General features: G+C 36.5%; 1 protein-coding gene across 4 annotated transcripts in view; it reads right to left on the minus strand.

Annotated features, from left to right (window-relative positions):
* Nucleotides 1-27,771, minus strand: part of RNF2 (ring finger protein 2) — a 40,489-nt gene that overhangs the window by 8,993 nt on the left and 3,725 nt on the right. For 3 of the 4 annotated variants that reach the window (XM_079107755.1, XM_079107753.1, XM_079107756.1), the window contains one exon: nt 293-381. In XM_079107755.1, coding sequence (XP_078963881.1) covers nt 293-379 — 87 coding nt within the window. In that variant the 5' untranslated portion in view covers nt 380-381. Of the gene's footprint in view, nt 1-292; nt 382-9,556; nt 9,806-27,771 lie in introns of those variants that run through there. The other variant, XM_079107754.1, reaches the window with a different exon arrangement.

Genomic DNA, 27,771 nt, shown 5'->3' on the forward strand with positions numbered 1-27,771 from the left:
AAACTACTTAATTCCACATTCCACTCTAGATTTTGCTCCATTTCTCTGCTTCTCTGCACAGCCAAACTTCTCTGAAAAATCACCCATTTGTTTTTCCTGTTACACACAATTATGATATCCTTGCTTCTGACAAATTATTTGTTGATTCAATACATGAAGTGTCAGCTAACAAACCTAAGTCAGGATGTCTTGTACATAAATTTACTATTACCGTTAGGTCCTACTAAGTTTTTAATTTCTGAAACTATATTCCAGTTTACATATACCTCATATTTCCCCTAGATTATATTACCTGAGGTGTTCGTTGTAATTCATATAAACTGAGTTCCCATGTTTTGCTTAATGGTTGAGTTCCATTTGTCTGCACAGCCTGAGACATTGCTAGGAATAAAAATGAGACAAAAATAATTTTAGTATTTGGAAAGAGAAATACTCTTGTATGTGTATCCCCAAAATTGAGTTTTGAAACTACAGGTGGGCTCAGAAAACCATACTCTAAAATATTTCTCCCTGAACTTCAGAGTCAGAGTACCTGGCAAGAGTTCTGAGGTACCCCTTGTCTAGTTTACCACAGGTTCTGCCAAAGAGAAACATATTTGCCTTCAAATATTTGTTTTTTCTTTTCTGATTGAATTCAGAACTTCACAACATGCTAGGTAAGTAAGTAACTGCATCACCAAGCTACATCTGCAGCTCTTTTTCATTTTATTTTGGGACAGAGTCTCATTAAGTTGCCCAGACTACCCTCAAACTTAACAATCCTCTTGCTTTGAAACCTCCTGGGATTACAGATGTCCACCATGTCTGGCCAAATGTTCTTATTGAAATTTCATTATCTGAGGAAGACTAAATGCATGTGAAAGAAAGAAGCTGAAAAATCAAATACCACACCGACAGCCCAGAGGAACTGTCCCAGGCCACTGTCTGCTGAGGTTCATTCCTAAAAATTATTAACCCTCTAGATTGCCTACAGCCTCCCACTTTCCTCTCCCCTATGAAAACGGTAGTTAAGCCTCAACCAACTGGCCTTTCATATTTTGTATGGCTTCTAAGCATTATAAATTTGCATGATTTTTCTCCATTTAATCTGCCTATTATCAGTTTGTTTCAGCAGAGTCAATTACTAAGCCTTCAGAGGAAAAGTCTGAACTTCTCTAGAAAATCTAATCTCCAATGCAATGGTATTAAGAGGTGGGAACTTTGGGAGGTTATCAGGTCTGGAGAGATTAGTGTCCTTTTAAAAGAGGCTTAGGGAACCATTTTGCCATTCTACTATCTGAGGACACGCAGAAGGTGCCATCTATGACCAGACTCTGAATTTGCTGGTGCCTTTACCTTGAACTTCCCAGCTTTCAGAACTGTGAATTGTAAACTTCTGTTGCTTAAAAGTTATCCAGTCTAAAGTATTTTGTTACAGCAGGCCAAATGGATGAAGACAGGAAGTAAATCTCAAAACTAATTTTTAGCAATTGTTAATCTAAAACAATAAAAGCAAATTATATACTGGCTCCTCAAAATTAAAGAGAGAAGTTTAAGAATGTCCATTTATAAACATGAATTATTTGACAGCAAGAAACTACCACTGATCTCTGAATGTTGGCATACAGTAAGTACTAAACATTATCAAAAATGCATAACCGTCACTGAATGTACAGAATATCTTAACCCCAAACACTATTTTTCTCAAATTCATGGTCATGGAACTTAGAACTAAATCAAAACTATTTCAGACTTTCCAGTACAGTCATATAGTCCAACTTTGCTTTGTTACAAAATCTACAGTACTTTAAACCACAGGTCATTTTGCCTCCACTTTCATAGCTTTACCCTAGTAAGTCAATCCTAATATTCCTAATGCTGAGCTCAAAATTGCTAACTCTTCATCCTATACTCCCCTCTCAAGACCAACTGATTAACATCTAATGATTTTTCTACATGAAAATTATTCAAATATTCAGAGACCTGATCTTTTTTTTTGGCTAACTATTGTAGTTCCTCCAACTGCTTCCCATTTGACAGTATTTCAAGGTCTCTTCATCACCCTCATTCATTAATTCTGCCTTCCTTCCCATTATAAATTAATCAAATAGTATAAGACCAACTTCTCACCTAACTTTATATAGGGGGATGGACTCCAGTAAACACTTGGGGAAGTGTTATAGATACAAAACTAACTACTCTGGGGTACAGAAAAACAAAGATCCCTAGTCATACAAGTATTTAATAGGTATCTATTATTTATTAGCCAAGCATTAGTTTCCTAAAGTCCTTACCTCAAAATTATAGCCTTAAAGGAAATGTTACGTAAATGGTTAAACTCTGGTGTGATGAGATTAAGTCCAAGGAAGTATAGGGACAAAACAGCATGGAATTATAGAGGAGGATCAGGGAATCTGAGGATTCAAGGAAGACTCACAGAGATGAAATAAGCCTTAAAAAGAAGTTACTACAGTGGGATTGGAGTACAAAAGCAAGAGGGTTTTAGACCAGAATGCTACATCAATGTATGAAGACAGAGAGGCCTAAAAACCAGGTATGCTTGTGTTTAGAAGGCACTGGAAATTTAAAAGAGAGTGACATGATCAAATAGTTTCAGAGAAACTCAAGCACAGTATAGAATATAGAAGAACAGAAACCAACTTGCAGTAAAATCAGTAAGGAAACTGTTGGAAGAAAACCTGAGTAGCCATAACTATATGAATAAACTAAAGCAGTTAACCATAGAGAAAAAAAAAAAAAATTAGACCACTAAGTGACACACAGGACAAAGATATAAGAAATAGGGGTCAAAGATGACTTTGTGAAACCAGTTGAAGTTTACTGAAACAGAGAACATAGAAAGTGTGAGAAGAGTAGGGGAGTTGCTACACATGATGAGTTTTACTTACTTACTTTAGTACAATGGTCCAGTAGACAGTGAAAAAGAAATATCCCACAGCTCCCTAAAGACACATTTGTCCTTTATTTCTATGCCTGGAAGCTAAAGATTAACAGACTAGTAATCATACAGTTTGATTACCAAGGACCCAAGTAAACAATTTATAAGTATGGCTAGATGTCTACTATAGCAACTGTCTCTTTGAATCAAAGTGAAAGCTGCAAACTTCTCTTGACAGAACTCATCTCCTCTACACGTTCTTACTATAATCCTAAATTATTAAACTTACTAAAATGGATGGCACAGTTTCTCCAAGGATAATTTATAATTACCTCAGCTATTTGGAAGATTTTGGACATGTCAAAAATAATCTAGGAGAAGCTAGAGAAAAGAAAGAGGCAAAAGCAGTGAAAGTACAATGGCTAGCCTTTTTGATATGTCAAGGATTCAAAATGAAACTCTGGCTTCAAAACAACATCCCTGAAAAACTTCCTTGCAAAAGCCAAACAAAAGAATCCACTCAAACTCTAAAATTTGCCCTCATTACACATCAAAGACTGTCATGTTTTCGTTTCAACATCTACCTTCTATTCCTCTCTATTTCCTCCCCTAAAATCCTAAATCAACTACTCTTTCCTGAAGATCACCCTTAAGAAAATAACCAATAACCAGACACCCACTTGTAACTGCTACAGTGCTGGGTAAGCCAATGGAAACTGAATTAAGGCACAATTTAGGACTGAGTTAACAAAGCCAACAGATGCCTGAAAGAAAGTTTTGGTTTTGTTTTTTTTTTTAAATGTGTATAACATTCATCAGGGACTAGAGTGAGCTAAAGTAGGGTAAAACTTACATAAGGCCTTATGTGTTTTTTCCTTCAAAAGTTACACTAGTAGTAACAGCAAATTGGCAAAACAGAAGGCCTTGGACCCTCCTTCCTTCCCACAAACACACGGAGACAGATCCACTCTCAAAAATCTAGGAACTACTCAGGAGGCTCTGGCACCCCTGGTGAGTGCATTCACCACATGGAAACTGGTACAAAAACTTCAGACAAACCCTTGTCATAACCCCTACCCCTACCAAGCACTGTACTGTTAGGAGGAAACCCTCTAGCTCCCAGCTCCTCCTTGGGGAGGAAGAACACAAGTACTGTACACCCAATGATCCAACTTTTCTGCAATCTTCCCAGAAGATTGACTTTGAAGTTTGTCTGTCCTATCCTGAAGTGCTAACAGCTACTCCAGGAGGGATCAGAGAGAACAAAGATGGAAGTTCAGGTAGGTGGTGTACTATGGACCCTTCTCTCCTGGCTCAGCAGAAGAGAATGGTTGAAAAATCGCAGCTCCTAGCTTCTCTCTGGGAAGGAAACAGTTGTAAAGATCAATGACCTGACTTATCTAAGTAATGACTAAGAAACTGTCTTGTTCGTCTTAGAATGCTGGAGGAACCTGGAATACTCCAAACATCCAGAGACTACTAAGGACAAAGACAGCAGGATGGACTAGCACAAAGATTTGTGAGGCCCCCCAGAATCTCTGGTCAGGTTGATTCGTGAGGGATCTTCTGTGCAAGGGCAGTGTGAAGCCTGGTAAAGGTGGCTGTTCATAGTCTGATGCAGTGTTAAGGAAAATGAAGAAACAGGGAGGTATGTTCCAAACAAAGGAATAAAACACATCTCCAGAAGTTGACCCGAATGAAACAGAGATATATGATTTCCCTACCAGAGAATTCTAAATAACTCAAAAAGCTTCTCACCAAGATCAGGAGAATAATGCATGAACAGCAAGAAAATTTCAAAAGAAAGAAAACTTTAAAAACTACCAATGAGAAATAATGATGCTGAAAAACAGAATTTGTTACCATTTGCATAAACTAGGGTATCAAAGGCTTTGGAGAGTTTTCTAGTCTTTTTCTCTCTCTCTCTCTCTCTCTCTATATATATATATCTGCATTACAGTGTTTGCTGGTATTGAAAGTCTTAAATAGTACCCTATGGATACTATCTTACCAGAAAGTATAGCAGATGATTCTGAGACCAGAGAGGGAGAAGGAAAAAGCCAATCTTGCTGATTGCCAAAACCATTATCTCTACTGTTAAGAACATGTCAGCAGTGTATTGTAGTGGCTTTTCCTTTAACTTAGCTAAAAATAGTGCCAAAAGGAGCACTGAGAACAAAAAATTCCATTTTTGCCTCAAGACACATATATGTGTCTGTAAATTCTACTCTTGATCAAAGAACGTGATACACGCACACATCAATTTCCACTTTTAGAAGTCACCGAAGGTAAGATCTCAAGAAATGATCTTTCTTTGCTCTAGGTCAATAAAGTGCTTCATTTAAATTTAACCTAAATTCTTCTCTTCCCCAAATCATCAATAACCTCTTCTCTCCTTTGGCTTAGTGAGAAGTTGCATTTCTGCTTGCAGTTCTCCCTTGTGTGGAAAGCCGTCCTTATTTAGCAGAATCAGACTAGGCTGAGCCGTGGGACACAGAGGCCTGGCTGCTAGGAACTGCCGGGTTCCCTTTCTCCTTCTGGAATCTTTGCCCTAAGAGGTGGCTCCCCTAACTCCACCCTATCCTGTCCATCATAGAAGAAGCTCCTCTAGGTCTGTGCCCCCTTTTTACCTGCATCTTACAAATAAAGGAGAGTTGGACGACTGGGTTGTTGTAAAGAGGCCAGAGCTGGTATGGTCGGGCCCATCACACCCCTTCTCTCATAAAAAGAGTATTGGCTCTCATGTGTTTATTGAGTAGGTAAGTTTTTTGGGTAATAGACAGAAAAACCGCCAACACCCTTCTCTGGCAGTCAACCCTTTCCTCCTCCACGTGGGATGTGGCAGAAAGGACCCCAACACCCCTGCTCTAGCCAAGTCAAATGTAAAGTACACTTAGCTTGTTTTTCAGGTCTGCATGGTGAATTCAATCAACAGTATTTGAGCATCACCTATAAATGTAGAAACTAATACATAAATAGAGAAGAGGAAAAGAACAAAAATGGACAGTCTAGGTAATAAAGTCTAAAAGACTGGAGAACAAGGCAGAAACCAGAAGATAAGAAATGAAGTATCAGTAAAATCTCAAGGATTCTTTCCATGGACCAGAATTTACTTCAGAGACTGACTGAAAATTTGTGCCATACAAAAGAACAAGATCTTGGTCTACCTGAAGCCTATAAAAATACAAAGTCACAACAAATTGAAAGGTCTCGTTGGCTTTTGGTTATTTTTTTTTTTTAAACAATTTTAGAATTGGGCAACGCCTTATGTAATAAGAACTTAAAAGCTGCTTTTGCTAAAAGCTCTAACTTTTTATTTACACCTGCAAATTTCAATGGGTAATTAAAAACAGGGAAAAAATGTGGCATGTCTGCCTCCATTTCATACCTGTCTTCTTTGCTCTGAGTCATTCTGTCGGGCACTCACCTTGGATTCCAGGGAACAACTGGCTGTGATAAAAACATCTTACAGTGAGTTAAAACTACCCCCCAGGCAACAGCAACTTTCTTTTGGCCAAAGGCAAGTCCCCTCCTGACCAATCCTGAGATAATGATCAAAAGGATAACAGTACGACCAAGACTAGTTAACAATGCATACTTTTACCCCTTAAATAATCTGGAAACTTAAACTCCAACAACATTTGTTCTATGAAACAAGTGTTCTGATCACCTGGAACAGAGGAGGCTTACCAGAAAAAGGCTAAAAACAGAAGAAATTAGAACATAAAAAAGATTCGTCATTTCAACATTACTTTCTTTATAGGATTACAACAGAGGGGACTTCCTTAGCAGGCATGTTCAGACTGACTGAATCTCTGCTCTCAGAAAACTGGCCCATTTCAAAGTTCACTTGGAATATGTGAGATGAGGCACAAGTGACTCCATACTGGTTTGGCATGGTTTGCTGTGGCCAGTTCTGAAGGCTTGTCCAAAACAATGTCCTATCCCATACTTTCATTCATAGGCCCAATCCTTAGTTAGAGCAGTTAATTGTACTTCTGAATAAAGAATACCTGACACAACAGAAATGTGCCCAAAAAAAAGGGTAGGGGCCAGGGTTGTGGCTCAGTGGTAGACTGCTTGCCCGGCATGTGTGGGGCACTGGGTTCAATCCTCAGCACCACGTAAATAATAATAATAATTTAAAAAGGGGTAATGTGTCCATCTACAACTAAAAAAATTTTTAAAGTACATACTCAAATCTGTGGAGAATATGTAAATGAAAAGTAGCACTGGTCTGAGAAAACTTCAGTAGCAGAAACAGAAAATAAGTCTAAAATAAGAGTTAGTCATAGTAGGGGCTGGAGTTGTGGCTTAGTATTACAGTGCTTGCCTAACATGTGAGACACTGGGTTCAATCCTAGCACCACATGAAAAAAATAAATAAAGTTTAAAATTTAAATTAAAAAAGAGTCAGTGGATTTTGAAAGGCAGGCAGTTTTAAAAAAACAAAGGAACAAAGGGGGCGCTGGGGAGATAGCTCAGTTGGTAGAGTGCTCACCTCGCAAGTACAAGTCCCTGTTCGATAAGTCCCTGTTCGATCTCCAGCACCCAAAAAAAAAAAAAAACAAAGGGGAAGTATCAATAGGATATTCAGAATGCTCATTTGGAGACTGCAAGCACTTGGCATTTGCTGGAAATGGTGGTGCACATCTATAAATCCCAACCACTCAGGAGGCTGCGGTAGGTGAATCCCAAGATCAAGGCCAGTTTAAAAAAAAAAAAAAAAAAAATCAAATGGGTTAATGCAGAGGCAAAAGACATATAGGAATTGGTTAAAAAAATATATTAAAATTGAAAGTTACATGTTGTTTATAAGTGAATAAAACAAAACCACTAACCTATCAAAATGTATGAGACATGCAGTGAGAAGTTTCCCTCAGAAATATTTATATGTAGAAAAATCTAGAATTTTAATAAAACCACAAAGATGAAAAAAAATGATCTAACACTAGAAATCAGAAAAACAAATCTAAAGAAAAGAGAAAAATCATCATTACAAAAGCAGAAGTTAAATAGCTAGAAAACAAAATATGTGCTCAGAATTTTTCAATTAAATCAAAGAAATTAATTTTAAAAATTTTAAATTAATTTTAAAATTCTGGAAAGATTAACATAAAAAAACTATAAAAACATCTAAAGGAAGAGGGTAGAATGTCAGATTCTATTGGGATGAGGGAGCCTATGCAAGACTCAAGAAAGGTTCCTATTTCACCTCAAAATTTTTAAATTTCTATACAAAATCCACAAAAGAAATCATAAGCAAATTTGAAAGATTAGCAAGAGAAAAATATCTGCAACATGTATAAAAATCAAAGGCCAATGTCCATAAGACAGAGTCATCCTCTAAATCAATACTTCTGACACTAACAATAATGTGTGAGTTCTCTTTATATCAGTAGATGATTCTCTCACTCTCCAGACATCATCGAGTATCCAGTAATTCAATTTAGTTTTGACACTTAAATGTCTAAAGTTAGTACAAGACCCCATAGAGTAAGGGCTCAGTACACAGCCCCCACTTCAAACATCCTTTGCAAGTACAGGGCTCATGTACTCTGACCAACTGCCTATGAATTAGGAATTCCCACAATCCCCTCCTCATATTTGATAATCTGATAGAACAGCTCACAAAACTCAGGAAAGTACTTTTTTTTACATTTACCAGATTATATCATAAAGAATATAACCAAGGATACAGATGAACAACCAGCTACTATATTAGCTAACTCCTCACCTTCAAGAGCAGCCTATTATCTGTCAAATATTTCAAGGCACTTAAATTCTGATATTCAAGGCACTCTTGGTTTCACTATACTACATTTATAGCCTCTAAGCTTCTTGAAAGATGGTTGGCTATCTACCTTACCCGCCACAATATACTCAGTACCTTTTAATATTCCTGGTACATAGTAGTTATTCAAAATATACTTGATAAAAAAAAAAAGTGACTAAAGGAGCTCAAATAGGCTTCCTCAACATTCCACATTTTCATAGTGAAAAAAGTCACATTAACACAGGAGTTAAACATTTTTGCAGTCTTGCTTCAGTTTTCTACTTCAACAGTGTTTGGTCAGAATCTGGTGTGTTCAGTTTCAGTGCCACCACTTTTCAGATGTCTGCATCGGCATTCCGCGGTGCATCCCAGGTGACCCTAGAGGTCTATCCACCTTACTGCTTTGACAGCGCAAAGATGGAGCTTTAAAGAACTCCACCAAATATTTCCTTCACTAATCTATGAGAAGAGGTATGCTGAGAAAATGAAGTTGCCTAAACTTGAGAAAATCACCTTAAAGAGGAAAGATTTATACTGGCTGTTTTAGCAGTTTCAGTCCCTGGGAGCAGGCTCCATCGCCATGAGCCTGTGGTGAAGTCAAAACATCATGGCAGAAGAATGTGGCAGAGCAAAGTTGCTCACCTTATGGCAGCCAGATGGAGGAGGAGGAAAAGAATGGGGGAAAAGGTGTTTCCTCTCAATCTAGTCAAGCTGACAACCTAGACTCATCACCACACTCCTACAGAACACCAAGAACCAAATCCCAATGGCTGGGAGAACAGTCATTGAACACAATGGAGTGTGTATTACACTTAGAGGGAAAAAAATGAACCGATTACTACTGGACCCATGCAAACTGGTCACTGAAAAAATGACTGTATGACTTCAATGAGATGCATTACCTGAATAAGCAGGCAAAATCTACCAAAGATGTGCAGCCAGTCTGCAGCAAGATGTGGAGGAGACTAAAATCTGGCCTGAGAGTATCTCTGATGACCTATGTCTCGGGATGACTTCCCCAGTCATGGGGGTGACGTCCCTGGTCACCAAAGCAATGTATACTTGTTGGGGTTGCCGTAACCTTTCTTCACATTGCACCAAAACATCCACTTAAATTCACATTGTCATTGTACCATTTCTTCAAATAAAAACTCTGATACCATAAGGGGGAAGGGGTGTAAGAGAAAACAAAGATTTAACAATGAACATATTTTTACATTTCTGCGTGATCAGGTATTTCTGAGCAAAGAAATTTGTCCTTCAAAAAACAAGCCTTGAGGGCTGGGGTTGTGGCTCACTGGTAGAGCACTTGCCTAGCATATGAGGCCCTGGGTTAGATTCTCAGCACCACATATAAATAAATGAATAAAATAAAGGTCTATCAACATCGAAAAAATATTTTTTAAAAAAGCCTTGAAACTTAAGACGGAACTTAATAGTAAGACATTTGGCTCTCTGGTAATACAGTATTTACATTTCAGAAGCGATGAAACCCCAGACTATGCACATATTCTAGGGGTTATAAATTTTGAGGCTTGTCTGATCTTCTCCCCCGGAATTTATATTCCAAAGATTAAGAAGCTAAGATCCTCTTGCCCCTTCCACTCCCAAGGAGAATCTGTTTAGAGAGTAAAGGTTTATGTACCCCCAAGGGGCTAGAGATTTTGTACAACAGATATAAAATCCCCAGGTTCAAAATTTTTGGGTCCTGACCTATCGAATGAATATCCTGTTGTCATGGCACTAACCTGGAAGAACTAAAGAGGAACTCATGAGGTAACTCCTGTATTATTATTATTGTGTCCCTGCTCCAGAAAGCGTGTCCACTTTCAGAGTAATATAAAGAAACATGTCTATTAAAATTTATCATTCTGCCAGGTACAGCAGTGCATACGTGTAATGCAGTGATTTAGGAGGCTGAAGCAGGAGGATCACAAGTTTGAGGCCAGCCTCAACAACTTAGCAAGGCTCTCAGTAACTTAACAAGAAAGACTCTGTCTCAAAATAAAAAGGGTTGGGACGTAGCTCAGTGGTAAAGCACCTCTGAGTTAAATCCCCCATACCAGAAAAACACAAAACAACAACAAAATGTGCTCTGTGAACTACTGAAAACTTGTCTACTAGGTTCAATTATATTATGGGTTAATCCTTTGAAGACTAGTTGGGGAATATAAACACTAATTATAACAATGTTTTTCTACATAAATATTCATTTTATGGTACCTGACAAACCAAGTGATATGGAAGCTCCATAAAATATCATTTCTATCTGCCCCCTAAACTACAATCCTTAAGTACATTGACAAGAGTATGAAAACACTTCAGACAAGTCTATAGAAGCTAAGGGCAACAAAGAACAGGGTTCACAGGAAAAATGCATGTTCCCATTCAACTCTTTTGAGACTCCAAAACTCTCAAATCCTCTAACTAGGCCTTACATTTGTTCCCAAGACCATTCAAAGAAACAAAGACCTACTAAATCATAAATTCCTCAATAGTAAGGACAAAGACCTAATTTTAAGGATGTCCTATTATGGCACAAGAAATGAGACAACTAGAAAATACACAAGTGAATCTACATGGGTTTGCATTCTAGCTCTGTAAGTTATTAGCTGTAGCTATCACAAATTTCTTAACCTCAGAAATCTTTTCTTTTTAATCTGCAAATATAAAAATTTGCAGGGTCATTGGCAAAGTTGAATGAGATATGCATAAAAAGTGCTAGAACTTTACGTAAAACTAAAAAGGTATCATCACCTTGATTTCAATCTAAAGAAACATTCTTATTTCTTAGCCCTCTGATATGTAGAAAACTAGGAATAACAAAATATTTAGCCACTTGCTAATTCACCAAAATTTTAGCCAGGGATGGTGATACACACTTGTAATCCTGGCGACTAGAAAGGTTGAGGCAAGAGGATCACAAGTTTAAGGCCAGACTGGACAACTTAGACCATCTAAAAATAAAAAAGATCTGTGGGTATAGCTCAGTGGTAAAGCACCCCTATGTTCAATCCCCAGCACCACCCAAAAAAAAAAAAAAAAAAAAAGAGGATTTTATATTAATACTTTCAGAAAGAGGAAATTGTTTTTGAGAAGTTCTGGAAGTTAAGTACTAGAAGTTGGTTATATATACATCATAAGACAGAAAGGCAATGAGTAGGCTGATTCTAGAGGACTCATTCAAGGATTATAACATAAATGTCAGTGTAGTTTCGTCAGCTGTCTACTGTTAGCAACCACAGTGGCTAAATACCAAATGTAGTTCCTAGAAGATAAAGGGGGAAAGAAATTTATATTGGACAGAGATGTTTCCAGATTGTATTTCCTAAGAAGTTTATGGATTCTTTATAAAAGGTTTCTTGAATTATCTCTCCTCCCCCCAAAGACACTATCTTTGAGGAAAGGAAAATAACATAGGCTAGATACACTGCTTGCTGCCTTACAATTAAAGATACAGGAATAAAGCACAGCGAACCTACATGGCCCTTATTCTTTGGTCAAACTTTCAATAAACCAGTCTCAAGGAGAGACCATGGCACATGGTCACTATGAATTGATATCTCAATTCTTGGATTAGAGTTTTAAATATATATTTTCAATAGCATAGGTATAAGATGAAAACATTAAATACCAGATGTGCAGCAAAAAGAGATGCCATTCTGTTGTAAAATTTTAGGCGTCTAAATTCCACTCTTAGAAAGTAGCTGAAGGAATAGGCAGCCTCAAAGGTGCTTCCAGATTAGAAGAAACATTTTTCTCATAAAAGGAACTTTAAAATAAAATTTATTTTGAGTTAAATTCTCATGAGTTCTGTGCCTAAATATGTTTACCAGCTGCTTTAATCATAAAAATTGCCTCTATTCAGAGCATCTAAAATAAAACTATAGTCCAATATGAGTAAGCTATAAATTACACCTCCTAAAAAGGGAAGGAACTTAGGTAAACAGGGTTATTTAGAAATGTCTACTTACACTCTGAAGAATGATTGCTACATCAGTTTTCTATGGCTGCTGTAACAAATTTGGTGCTTTAAAACAATAGTACTTTATTCTCTCACAGGTCTGGAGATCAGAAATTCAAATGCAGTTTTCACAGGGCCAAAATCAAAATGTTGACAATGCCACATTTCCTCCAGAAGCTCTAGGGCAGAATCTGTTCCTAACTCTTTCAGCTTGGGTTAAGAGCATTTCTTGGATTATGGTCACATCATTCCAGTGTGTTTGCCTTTGAGGTCATATTGCCTCCTCTTTTTTGACTGTAATTTCCCCTTTGCCTCCTTCCTTTATTTCCTCACAATTTTTATTGGTGTATTATAATCATACATAATAGTGGAATTCATTGTTCAATATTCCCCACCAGCACCCTTCCTGAATTTTTTTTTTTTTTTTTTTTTTTTTTTTTTTTTTTTTTTTTGGCAGTTGTTTTGGTTTTGTACTGGGGATTAGAACAGGAGCAGTGAGTCACATTCCCAACTCTATTTATTTATTTTCAAAATATTTTTTAGTTGTCGATGGATCTTTAATTTATTTATATGAGGTGCTGAGGATCGAACCCAGGACCTCACACATTCCAGGCAAGCATTCTACCACTGAGTCACAACTCCAGTCCCCAATTTATTTATTTTGAGGCAGAGCCTCACTAAGTTGTTTATGTAAGCTCAGGAGCACGGTCAGCCGCCAAATAAAATCGGACAGAAAGCGGCCAAAGCAAGCTTTATTGGAATTTGGCTCTCAGGTGAAACTCCCAGCCCCCTGGGGTACAGGTCGGGGTAGGGAGCCAGAGAAAATCTCCCATGGCCCTGGCTGCCCAGGGTCTTTATAGGCTGGAATGGGCGGGAGTCCTACTGAGTGACAGGTGGAGTTAAGTGTCAGCAGGTGGAGTTAAGGGTCAGTGGAGTTTTCTTGTCCGTTTAACTGATCACCGTCTGGTGCGCTGTCCTTTGTCTCAGTTGCTCTGCTCTCCCTCCTACAGTCGCCCAAATTCTGACCTAACAGTTTAGGACTTCACTAAATTGCTGAGGCTGGCCTTGAACTTGAGAGCCTCCTGCCTCAGCCTCTGAGCCACTGGGATTGCAGGTGTGCACCACCACGCCCAGCATCTATGGACATATGCACTGACATAAGGACACATGCATTGACATTCAGGGTCTACCCAGGTAATCCAGAATAAAAGCATTTAAAAATCATTAATTTGGGGGGGCAGGGCAGTGTACTGGGGATTGAACTCAGGGGCACTTGGCCACTAAACCACATCCCCAGCCCTATTTTGTATTTTATTTAGAGACAGGGTCTCACTGAGTTGCTCAGCGCCTTGCTTTTGCTGAGGTTGGCTTTGAACTTGTAATCCTCCTGCCTCAGCCTCCCGAGTCACTGGAATTACAGGCATGGACCTGGCAAAATCATTAATTAATTGATTGTATTATAATTAATACAATCAATTCTCCATGACAACACTTAAATCTTTCTCCTGTATACGACTGGTTTCCTTAATTTGTTTTTATACTGTGAAATAAATATCAGAAAATATAATCATGTTTAAATTACTTACATTCCCCATTTTCCTAGGCAGCATTTTTCTTCATTAGAGATATGCTTCTCTAATTACTATGAAACAAAGAAAACTAAAGTTCTTCTCTCTTTATTTTTGGCAGTACTGAGGATTGAATCCAGGAGTGCTTCTACCACTAAGTTATATCCCCAGTCTTGATTTTGTTTTTCAAGATGGGAGTCACTAAATTGGACTTGAACCTGATGATACTCCTGCTTCAGCCTCCCAAATAGCTAGCTGGGATTACAGGTATGTGCCATGGGCCAGCACTTCCTGTCCTGAATGAACAATTTCTTCTTTAGTTAAAAACATTGCTTGCTTACAGAATACAGGTGTTAGATTTTAGAAATTTACTCAAGACTAGGCAAATCCAGGAGCTGTAATAAATTCTGAGTAAGCAATCCAACTGCCATCATAACATTGCCTACAGTGACTATCACCTCATAAATACCACTTTCAGCATTTTAATCTAAAACTACAGCTGTAAGACAGACACTAATTTCTGTAAGCTTCTAAACAAATAGTTATTTCCTTATTGAAAAAAAGTGCCATTGTGCTTAACATCTGGAATACTCATCTAAATTATTTTTGGCAAGCTAATAGCTTCTTTATTTAAAAAAGGTAATATAATCAATTCCTAATTGGATTATATATCTTTTCCACACTGTGGAACACAGTACAAGAACACAGAGCAGAACCACTTAAAGGTGATTTTACAAATTCTCATTATTCAGTTTTAATTAAGTTTTTGAATACTAGTAATAAATGTAATGTTTTCTAGACCCTACAATTAAGTTATTGTTAGAGGAAAAATAAACACTGTAAGAATTTTAAGGCTTAGCTTAAAATGCAGATCTAGACAATTTAGTGTGATCTGTGCCTGCTAAACATATTTCTCCTATCACCACTTCATCTCTTCTAATGAGATATCCTTACACACACACACACACACACACACACACACACACACACACACACACACACACATATATTGGTACTTCTGTAGTAGCCCAAATTTAGTCTTTCTCTCAGGTTTCAGAATATACTTATTAAGGTCTAACACTGGTCAACACCAGTTATATCAGCAGCAGTCAGCCCCCTCTGGCCGATCCATACTGGAAACTAACAGTCCCATGATAAACAAGTAGGGCTGAGGAAACATTTACTGAGAGCTCTCATTGTGATAGAAAATGAAAATCTCCAAGAGCTTATGTCTTCAGTAAAATTTGATAATGTTACAAGAGCAACAAGGAAGTCAAATGGAGGAGTAGAAACCAAAACAGGTTTCCCAGAGAAAGGGACTCCTCCTTGGGGGATAGTTTAAGGGTAAATGAAAGATAATCAAATGAAGAAAGAAAAACTGCCCAGAAGGACCAATATAATAAGTAATAAGCAAAGGTAGAACTCAGCAGGATGTGTTTGGGAAAATCCTCACAGTTTACTATGAAATGAGTCAAATGAGGGAAGTAGGGAGTAGCGTGGGGTAAGGTTGAAAAACTGAACTGTGGATCGCATCAGGGAGAACTGATATACCATGCAAATATGTCAGGAAAGATTCCACAGTACAACAAGGTCAGATTTTCATTTAGACAGAGGTGACCACTGGGGAGAGTAGAGAATGGATTTGAGGAAGGTCTGTATTAGAACTGTTAATGATAATGCCAGGAGCAGTGGCACATACCTGTAATCCCAGCAATTTGGGAGGGTGAGGCAGGAGGATCACAAGTTTGAGGCCAGCCTCAGCAACAGAGTGAGACCTTGTCTCAAAATAAAAAATAAAAAGGGCTGGGGATGTGGCTCAGTGATAAAGTGCCCCTCGGTTAAATGCCCAGTTTAAAAACAAAACGAAACAAAAACAACAAAAAACCTGTTAATGGGATGGATTAGGAAGGCAGGGCTCAAAAATACTTCAGAGGGCAAAATACATGAGACACAGAAAATAAAACAGACAGAAAAGAAGTGCTCCCAAACTTGTGGCTGCATAGGTGTTGGTGATAGAAAGTAAGACAGCAAAACAGAAAATGGTATCTGTACTGCGTGTATATATTAGTGAATGTTTTAACCAGAGCAAATGGGGAAGAAAGGGAAAGTGAAAAAATGAATGGATTCAGCCAAACTGAAGCGGGGGAAGGCACACAAAACAATCAGTTGCATTTCTGTACACTAACAATGAACCACCTGAAAAGGAAATTAAGAAAAATATCTTATTTACAATAACAAAAAATAATAATAGTCATATAGCACATAACCATATTCCAGTAAATAACTGACCATATATACACTGGTAGTCCCACAAGATTATACCACTAGTTACGCAGTAGCCATTTTAGTTTGTATAAGTACACTTTGCGATATTCACACAATGGTGACAACTCCCACCAACTTATTTCTCAGTAATGTTCCCAATGTTAACTGGTGTGTGACCATACTTAAGATTAGACTTAAGCAAAAGAGGAAAAAAAACAAAATACACTGACAATTACAAAGCACCCTGAAAGTAATGAAAGACTTAAGTTTTGCTTGTTTGGTTTTTTGTTTTGTTTTGTTTTCAAATATTGAAAACCCCATCCTAAAAATTCTCACTCACTCTCAAAGGATTCCAAAGAGCCAAAGTAATCTCAAAATAGAAGAATAAAGTTAAAGATCTCCTATCTCTGGATTTCAAAACTCATAACAAGGCTAAAGTAATCAAGATAATGCCCATCGACAGATGAATGAATAAACAAAATGCAGTACATACATGACATATTACCCTGCCTCAAAAAGGAATGAAACTCTCATATTACATGCTATTACCATAAACCTTGAAAGCATTATATACTAAGGAAAATACCCAACACAAAAGGATAAGGATTATGTAATTCCACTTACATGAGATACCTACGAACAGTCAAATTACTACTCAGAAAATAGAATGGTGATTAGCAGAAGCTGGGGAAAGAACATAGTGGGCAGTTACAATTTAATGAGTAGAGTTTCAGTGTGGGATTATGCAAGGGAACAGTGGTGACAGCTGCCCAACAAAATGAATATAGTCAATGCCACAGAACTGTATAAAAATATGACAAAGTTTGTCATGTATATTCTATCACAATAAGAAAATAAAAATTTATGCCTGACATGGTGGCATATACCTGAAATCCCAGTGGCTTGGGAGGCTGAGTCAGGAGGATCTCAAATTCAAGGTCAGCCTCGGCAACCTTAAGCAACTTAGCAAGACCCTGCCTCAAAACAAAAAATAAAAAGGGCTGGAGATGTGGCTCCAGTGATAAAGCACCCCTGAGTGGTTCAATCTCTGGTACCAAAAAAAAAAAAAAAGAGAGAGAGAGAGAGAGAGATAGAAATTTAAATATAAAAAGAAAATGTTATACATTTTCTAGAAAGACATGGAAAGCTGAATTCCCTTTTGGACTTCTTGCATATAAGGTACATGTAGGTCACCCAGAAAAAAACAGAAAGTCTGAAAGAGTTTGGTGGGAAGATGCAGCTTACAGCAATCAACACAATAAAATTTTTAAAAAGCAAGGAATAAGATCAAAGGAAACTAGGTTTGTTAAATAAATTCATAGGTATTGGATGAATGATATTCTCAATTTTCCCACCATACATCAGCATTACACACTCACTGCATCTGGTTAAAATACAATACTTCAGAAGGTCTTGGGGAGAATACCTTTCCTTTTCTAGTCTTCAGAGGTTTGAGGGCTGGGGAGATGGCTCAGTAGGTACAGTGCTTGCTTCGTAAGCACAAGGCCCTGGGTTCTAAACCCCAGCACCAGAAAAAAAAAAAAAAAAAAAAAAAGAGGTTGATAACTCCATCTTTTAGCCTGTGGCCCCTTCCTGTCTCAAGGAAGACAATACTATCTGGCAGAATGAAACCTACCTTAAACCTTCAACAACTCTTCTGAGGCACTACCAAAACAAGCAAATATAAAATCCTGCCAGTATTGAAATAAAGTACCCATTTAATAGCATTCTGTGAAAATATGTGGTTATTATTATTATGGTAATAAAAACAAGACAAGCCAACCTATCCTATCCAACATACATTCCTAACAATAAAGGACAAATGGCAGATTGTTCCAAGGGTTAATAAACATTAATCATAATTCATGAAGTAAAAGTTATTTTACTCAGCTACAATGTTACAGTTAGCTTATAAGAGGAAAAAATTCTGGTGCTTTGCTGTACCACAAGATGACTATGGTTAATAATAATGTATATTTCATTTTGGACTATAATACTTTATTAATCTAAGATACAGCAAAATATCCCATTTATAAATTTTAAATATCCTTTTCAATTAAGTCTTCAACTAGGGTAGATTGAATAATGGCCCCCAAAGACATCAATGCCCTAATTCCCAAAGTTTGTGAATGTTACTTTACATGGGAAAAGGTATTTACTGAGCCAAGGTTGTTAAACTAAGAATTCAGAGATGAGAAACTTATCCTGGAGGATCCAGATTTGGCCCACTATAATTAAATTATGAGGGTCCCTATGAGTCAGACAGGTGTTATGAAGACAGAGCAGAGTCAGAAAAGGAGATGTAATGAAACAGGTAAAAATTTCTCAAATTAAGTCATCTTAAAACAAAATGGCTGGCTTGAGACAGATGAAGGGGCCACAGGTCAAAAGTAGGCAGCCTCTAAAAGCTAGAAAAGGAAAGTATTCTCCCCTAGACATCCACCAAAAATTCAGACCTTCCCAACACCTTAATTTTAAACACATAAGGCCCAGTTTGGACTTCTGTCAGAATTTAACAGAATAAATTGGTTTGTTATGGTACAGAGAAATAAGTGGGTAATAGACTTAATCTAATCAGCAAATTAATCCTTGGTGGGATTAACAGAGTGGTGACTAGAGGCAGGTGGGGTGTGGCTGGAGGAAGTGTTTCATTGGTGGCATGGCTATAGGGTATATATTTTGTATCTGGAGAGTGGAGTCTCTCTCTGCTTCCTGATCAACACGTGGGCTGGCTCCCTCTGCCACACTCCTGCGCCATGATATCCTGCCTCACCTCGTGCCCTGAGGAATAGAGCTGGCCTTCTATGGACTAAAGACCTCTAAAACCATGAGCTGCTGAGTAAACCTTTCCTCCTTTACAGTTATTCTGGTCAGATCCTTTTAGTCACAGCAGCAAAAAAGCTGACTAAAACAGTGTTGTTTCAAGTTATTAATTTGTTACAGCAGCAACAGGAAACCAATACAACAGGAGAACCCCAATTACCAGGAGAAGTCAATAGTAGAATGGGAGAAGATGAAGAAAAATATTTGCCCAGTGGAATCTCATCTTCCACAAAAAGAAAATAAAATGCACCCATGGGAAAAAGTCTTCCATTAGAAAACTAGTTCTCAATTTTAGCTGCATACAGAAATGGAGAAATTTTAAACAATGCTGTTAAAGTCCCATTTTAAGTCAACTGAATTCAGCATCTCTCATGCCCCAGTATAATTTAAAAGTCAGCCAAATAGTTTTTATGTGTAGCCAGGATTATGAGTCAGTGTTCTATACAAATATTAATGTCTTAGTGACCTAAAAAATTTCTGACTTTTCCAATTATGACTAGAAGTTCCTGAAACAACAAAAACGTGGCTTAGAATTCATTTAGTCCATGGTTTACTGTATGTTTTGCTGGTATCAACTTTGACACAAAGAAGTTACAACAAAAAATTACCTAGGGACAAATTCCCAGAGGTACAATTACTGGATCAAAAGGCAGATAATTTTCTTATTCTGACAAATACTGCTTAATAGTTATACTAACTTACATTTCCACCAACAAGTGATTAGCAATATTTTTTTTTAAAAGACTGCCCCATCTGATAAGTGGGAATGACACTTCATTGTTGTCCTAATTTGCAAGTCTCAATCATGAGTGGGAGGGAGTATCTTTTCAGTTTTACTGGCCATTTTCTAGTCTGTCAATTATTTATATCCATTTTTATCAACTTTTTAAAGAAAATGACCTTTGCCTATTAAAAGTGTTTCCACCCAGTTTCTTGATTTTGTTTTTAACTTCTTTATGACATATCTTTTAATAATATTTTTATTGTATTTAACTTTTTCTCTTGCATCCACACTCTAAAATCATAAAATATCCACCTATACTTATTAATATTTTTAGGGTTTTTTTAATATTTAAGAGATAAGGAATTTAAATTTTCCGTTCCATGTAACTGGCAAGTTACTCCAACAGAGTCATTATTCTGGCCTCTCCACTGACAAACAGCATGCTCTTTTAACTCATAGCAAATATGAGAAAGAGAATTTTTTTGTATGTGTGTATATATGTATATACATTTATCTGAGAGTATATGGAAACTCTGTAAAACAAAAGATTAACATACTCTTACCTTCCTATACTCAACAATAAACACCTAATTCAGATATACAGAGTGAGAAATTCCTTGAATAAGGAATTCTTTGTATAAGGTCATGAACTACAATAGCAAGCACCAGGCATACTGTCTCCAAAGTACCCTTTGCAAAAGCAACACAACTACCACCCAGTTGGCTGCCCCTCCCACAAAGCAGTTAGTAAGTTCTCCCTAGCATCTTTCTCCCTTGTTTGTACTCAGCCTTGTAAAATATTTGCTGCCACTAGATGGAGACAATTTGATAGTAAGAATATTGGTTACTGAACAGGCATAGCCACAAAATTTCTACAAATATACCAACTGCAAAGAAGTTCTGCTTCTTAATTTCAGGGTGAACTAAGACTAGTCACTTTAGTTGCAAATTCAGTTTCCTCTGTTGTAAATGTATGCCTTTATAGGTAGCCTCAAGAACTCATAACTCTAAAGACTATGGTACAAACTTGCTTAAAGAATGAGAAAAAGAGAATTGTATGTGAATACAATATTATATAGGCAAAAAATAAATATGTGGGTATATATATTTATTTTATGCCTATATAATATTGTATGTGAAAACTCCATAAAACTTAAGATTAACCCACTGTACATCTTCCTACACTGTCAACAATAATTCTAATACACAGAATATACAAATCCCTTGTATACAATTCCATGTATACTGTCCATCAAGTGACAATGTAACAATATAGAAAGTCACAGCAACATTCCCTTAGCCACTAAAAATATACTAAGAGTTCTAATTTTTGAGGAAGGGCATAACTGGTTGAATAATTATACTTCTGGTAAGAGGGTAACCTAAGAAAATAATTAGATTAAGAAAGGCAGAAGAAAGCTGAGGCCTGCGCACTCTTTAAACAGCAACTGAAATAACCCTTTCATAGAGCAGCTAAGCAATTCATTTCTAGAGATAAAAAATTCATATTCTTTAACACAATAATCTTAGTCCTAAGAAATAATGCATTCGTAATAGGTAATAGTTACAGAGAACTTACCATTTAGTTGGAAACTGTTTAATTCTAACAACCCCATTAAGTAAATTCTAAACTACTGCCTTAATTTAATAAATTTAGTTTAATAAGTGAGTTACTTATGTAACAAATAAGGAAAGAGAGCCAAAATACAAACAACTTGCTTAAAGGTCTCAATGTTAATGTCAGAGGCAAGATTCAAACAGGTCTGTTTTACTAAAGCCATGCCCTTAACCAATACAAACACAATTAGTACTGGTACTATAATAAAAATACCATTCATATGTATATTTACCACAAGCATAAATTTTGTTTTCATTTCAATCATTATTAACACCATATGCAACGACCAGAAATACCTACAAAATTATGACACCAATCATTTGCATCCATGCTACAATTCAAGCTATGTAAGATTTATGTTCTAAGAGGTAACTTGGAGTTAGAAGTTTTTCAGTTTTCATGGGGTTTTTTTGGGGGGAAAGGGACTTCCACTACATCCTTCAACTCCTAGTATAATGTTACCACATTACAACAAGCACAGACTTGTAACAAACATTTTTTTGAGATAACAAGAGACATGAACAGGAGTGAAGAAATTACTTCAGGTATCTCTGTCAAAAAGGGTAAATTTTCATTTGCAGAAAAAAGGAAAAAAAATATTATTATGGAGATTATCAACAGTCAGACTGGAATTCAGAAGATAACAATTCTCATTTTGTGATTTGAAGCAATTCCAAAGGGCATATCAATTTATTTTCTCCCTCCCCTCTCTCTATATATTTATATATGCTTTCCTTATCTTTCAATTTCTGCAAATTGCATCAAAAACTAAATTCTGGCAGAAGTATCCCCAGAAGTTCTAAAGGCTAAAAGAAAGCCAGGTACTTGGAATAGGAAGTATGGGGAGGGAAAGAAAAAAAAAAAAAAAAAAAAAAATTAAGGATAGGAAGATTTACCTCTGATAAATTTAAAGATTAACATAATCACAAAAGCAGCAAAAATCTGGCATAGTTCATATATTACTGGAAATTACCATGACTTCGAGAAAGTCAACATACAGGTCTAAACATCATCATCTATAAAAGGTGCATGTTTTAGACAATATACTTAAAAAAAAAAAAAGAAAGAAAGAAAAGAAAAACAAACCTATTGCTCTGGAAATAATGCAAAGTGCTCCAAACAGAACATATATTGGGAGGGGTGGGAGTGATAAAATGGCCACAAGAGCAAAGCTACTTATTAACAATTACACTTTTTTTTTTTTTTTTTTTTGGGTGGATCAAACCCAAGGTTAGCATACTAAGCAAGCATTCTACCACTGAGCCATACCCTCAGCACAGGCTTTAATAATCTTAATGCTGAGTTATTCAAACAATAAATGTTAAAAGAGAAAATCATAATACCATACTAATAATTTTTTAAAAAACAGATAAAACAACAAAATCCATTCTCTCATAAGAAAAACTGATTCTATACTACTGGATAATAAAAGGAAAAGAACACTAACATTAATTTGATATAACAGATATTGTTTGTGGAACTTTTTACACAGTTTTCGCTTAGCCTCCTTTTTTTTAACAGAATTTCTACAAGTCCATGGCTCTTAACTTTTCTGGGCTTATGCCCTCTTGAAGAATCTGATGGAGAAACTCTTACTTTCTGCAGGAAAAAAAGACACACAAAAACACATATTCATAAAATTTCAGAGTATTCATGGATCCACAGAGAAAGGTCAAGAACACCTGTTCTGTACCATCTAAAAAAGCACTTCCAAGACTAAATGGGGAAACAGGTTATCTTCTCTAATCCTTTCTTAGTTTTCTTAAGCTGTACTGCACAAGTTGCAAGACAGTTACAGATTCATCCTTTAAAGGTAAACTTATGGAGGTACTGTTTTCACCCCACTGCCACAAGGATCACTGGACCTCCCTACTACCATCAGCATAAGCTAAGAGAAACTTTATAACCCAACCACAAGGAAATGATTAAACATACTATGGTATATCAACTGCAATTTGCAATCATTAGAAATGTTACCAAAGCTGGTGCTGTGGCACACACCTGTAATCCCAGAAACTTGGGAGGCTGAGCAGGAGGATCACAAGTTCAAAGCCAGACTCAGCAACTTGGTGAGGCCCCAAGTAACTTAGTAAGAATTTGTCTCAAAATAAAAAATAAATAAAAAATAAAAAAGGTTGGGGATGCGTCTCAGTGGTTAAGAATCCCTGGATTCAATCCCTGGTAACAAAAAATAAATAAATAAATAAATTACCAAGTTCTGATACAAATGTTTATGATCTTTGATGTCAGATTGTTTTAACACACAAATTTAGAGCTACAAATAAAATACAGTTAAAACTGTTTCAACCAAAACCAAATGTATTCTCAAAAGGAAATACATCAAAATTAAGAGGTGAGTACTGAAAACACAGATGATTTTTCCTACTTCTTAAATTTTCCAAAATTAAAAAACATTTTAAAAATGAATTAAGAATGATTTCTGATTAAAAGACTGTAATTTATGAACTTTCTCCCATTCTTAGCTCTTAAACTACTACTGAAAGGACCAACATATTGATCGTAGAGGTTAAAACTAAAACTAATCCATTTAAGAAATGAATGATGAATAATTTATCCTCAAAAGGTTTTTTTCCTCACTAGGACATTAGTGTTGTCTTACTTCTCCTAAATCAATTATTCCAACAGATTATATAAAAGATTTCAGAACAAATTAAACTGACATTAATGTTATCTATATCATACGTGAGTGTAACATTAGCTTTTTGTACATGATAGAGATGGACTGGAGGTGAAGCTCAATGGTAGAACATGTGCATGAAATGAGGTCCTGAATTCAACTCCTAGCACACACCACAAAAAAGTCATGAAGATTTATGGAGGGAAATAAAGGAAAATCAAGAAATTACATTGATAATTAACCTCTGGCTAACTCAAACTGGCAAATGGGACCTATATTTCAGTACAACTATAATAATTATAATAACAATATTAGTGAAATTCCAGTTTAATATTTTAGTATGAACTACCGACATATAAACTAAATATACTAAACTACCAACAACATATAGTTCTTTCACTTTACTGACACATGAGGAAATGTTCCTAGAGGACATAAGCTCATAGCTATAAAAAGCATATTTTCACTCAAATAGCTGTTTTCTTCACAAATATACTAAATAACCAAATATTTTAAGAGGAAGGATAAAAAGTTCACTAAAACTAAACAATTTTCAATCTTGCTAAGCATATTTTTTAAAGCAGAGATCTTCTGAAACTCATGTCAACTCATATTGTAAGAGTAATCTCCAGCCAAAATAGTCATAGCATCTGTTTTTGCTACTCCCTCAGGCCCTTGTCATTTAAACAATCTACAAAGTGGCACTTCAGTTCCTACACACATAATGAAATTTGAGGTACTGTTTCAGGATATAAGCAGGATACTTAACCTTGTGGAAAAGAAACTAATGAGGCATGCCAACCTTAAAAAGCTAGGGTTATAGTAATTCCATAACTCCTCCCACATCCCATTCCACCCTAACAATTTTCTCAAAATGGAAACTCAAAATTTTGAAATTAAACGCAAAACTATCACCAGGATCCAAGTCATGAATCAAGAGATCTCTCTCTTCTTTCCTCATACACATCTCTTATATTTACAATGTGCTTTGCTGCTGCAAAAACTCCTTTACCTGTATTACCTGAGTATCTTGGCAAATAATCTGTAAAGCCAATGGGGTAATATTTTTATACAGACTCATAAAGGCCAAGAATCTTGACAACAGTGAAATGGGACCTAGAAATCAAGTCTTCTGCCTTCAATTCTGAAGCTCTTTCTATTATACCCAACAAACACTACTCTTTCTGTGATATAGTAAAGCCTTCTATAAAACATTTGGCAGAGTTCCAAGACAACCATCCCAGACTGAATTAAGACTCTATATAGTAAATAGTGTAAATAGTAAGGGTTTAGGGTTTAATGCAATTACTGGCATGAAGGCATATGTCTTTTTAAAAGTGAAGAATTAGTTGGTTTTAAATTAAATCAATACGGTATGTGCATGGTAGGGGCAAATGAGCAGAACACTTCTAAAACGAAGTAAGACAGATTTGCACATTTCCCGATAGCTAACAGAGATAGTGTAATCAATACAGAAATGAGGAAATAGAGCAGACAATCTAAAAAAAAGTCAAAAGAAACTGCATGTGGTTTTATTTTTAGGAAAATGACATATTTCTGTCTCCTCAATAAATAACTGTGAGATTTTTAGAACATTAATTAATAAAGTAATAAAGGAGGTAAGGGAGAATTTTATTCATTCATTCAAAGGAATCCCTGCCAAAATCACTCTCTGGAATACAGCAGATCGGAAATTCAACATCCCTTTTATTGATAATCTACTGGTGCTACACAGTTTAAATTAACTGATTATTTTATCCTCTCACTCATATTCATAAAATCAAATACCACCCAATTTTCTAATGACCCTGGAAGAAGGAAACAATGTCTTCAAGAATTTATTTTCCTTGTCCAGTGAAAAAACAAATTTCTCAAATAGCTATATACACAGTTCTAGAATACGCTGAAAGTGCATAAAGCAATAGTCTTTAATTAAGATGAATAACGTACAGAGAAATGTTTAATGATGGTTATAATTATGTGATAAAATTGAGACATCTCAGAAAAACAGCTTCAATAGGAGTTGGGTTAAACAGAATAAAGTTGGAGCTGGGCACAGTGGTGCATGCTTGTAATCCCAGTGACTTGGGAGGCTGAGGCAGGAGGTTTGCAAGTTCAAAGCATAGTCAGCAACTTATTATCCAGGGCCTAAGCAACTCAGTGAGGCTCTGTGTCAAAATAAAAAATAAAAAGGACTGGAGATGTGGCTCAGTGGTTGAGCACCCCTGGGTTCAAACACCAATACCCCCAAAAAAAGTAAAAAATAAAGAAAGAATAAAGTTGGATTGGGGCTGGGACTATGGCTCAGTGGTAGAGTGTCTGTCCAACATGTGCAGGGCACTGGATTCGATTCTCAGCACATGTAAATAAATAAAATAATAAAAGCTCCATCAACAACAACAACAAAAAAAAAACATAAAAAAGTTGGATTTGATCAGGTATAGATAAAAATAGTACTAGTCATTAAATTTGGCTAGAAAGAGAAAAGGCAAGTTGGTTACTTTGTTGAGTTCCCCAAAACACATAATTCATCTGTAACACACTGTACAGTAGTTTATTTGTCACGGCCACTTAGGCTAAATTCCTTCAGGACAAAGACCTAGTTTGATGCATTTTCTATTCCTAAACCCTTGTGAGAGTCTGGCACACAGAAAATAATCAATAAATGTTTCTTTGAAAGTCAAGCTAAGGACAGAATTCCCAATTTAAATTACCACATTTAACACTATTTGTGCAGGTCATTTTATTCATTTCTCAACTCTAAAATTTCTCTTCTAAAGTGTTTTATGGTGCTGGGGCTGAGACACTGCAACTATGTTTCACCATCTCTTCTGCCAGATTTTGCCAACAGGGGTAGTAAATGAAGACTGAAAAACAGGAATTCCAGACTTCCTTCCAGTTCCTGGCATTAGCAACAGCAGTCCTGGCTAGCAATAGGTCCTAGCCTCCAGTGTCTTCTGGTACTTCCAGAACCAGTCATATCATATACCTTCATAGGTACTAACAGCTGAACAATGCTAACCTTTCCAAAAGTCCAGCATCAGGTCCATGGAACCTTTCTCTGAGCTCTTAGGTTCTTATTAATGTTCCCTTTTAGCTCTTACAGCCATCTAACCAATCCCCTTCATTAAATCCTCTTTGTTATTCCTAGTCAAGTTTCTGCTTTCTCAAAAACATGATAAACACAATAATTCCAACTATTCTCCAGATATTTTGCTGTTTCACTAACGGGGAAACAAAACTGGGGGTCATACTAAAATCCATCTTATAAAGATGAGCCTGAAACCTTCTGTTATGCTGAAGCATAAAAAACACTTGTGATTTAATTAATTAATTTTGTGATGTCATCTCCGGCTTTTGAAAGACGGGAGGGAGAAGAGAGAATGAGAAATAAAATAATGCAGCTAGTCCAAGTACACCAACCCACATCCTTTTACTACAACATATATACTAGAGATAATGTGAGATGAGAGTTGATCTGCAATTCCCCAGTGTTCTCAGTCCCCATGTGCCTCTC

The sequence above is a fragment of the Sciurus vulgaris genome, assembly GCF_902686455.1.
Source record: "Sciurus vulgaris genome assembly, chromosome: 12".
Lineage (NCBI taxonomy): Eukaryota > Metazoa > Chordata > Mammalia > Rodentia > Sciuridae > Sciurus > Sciurus vulgaris.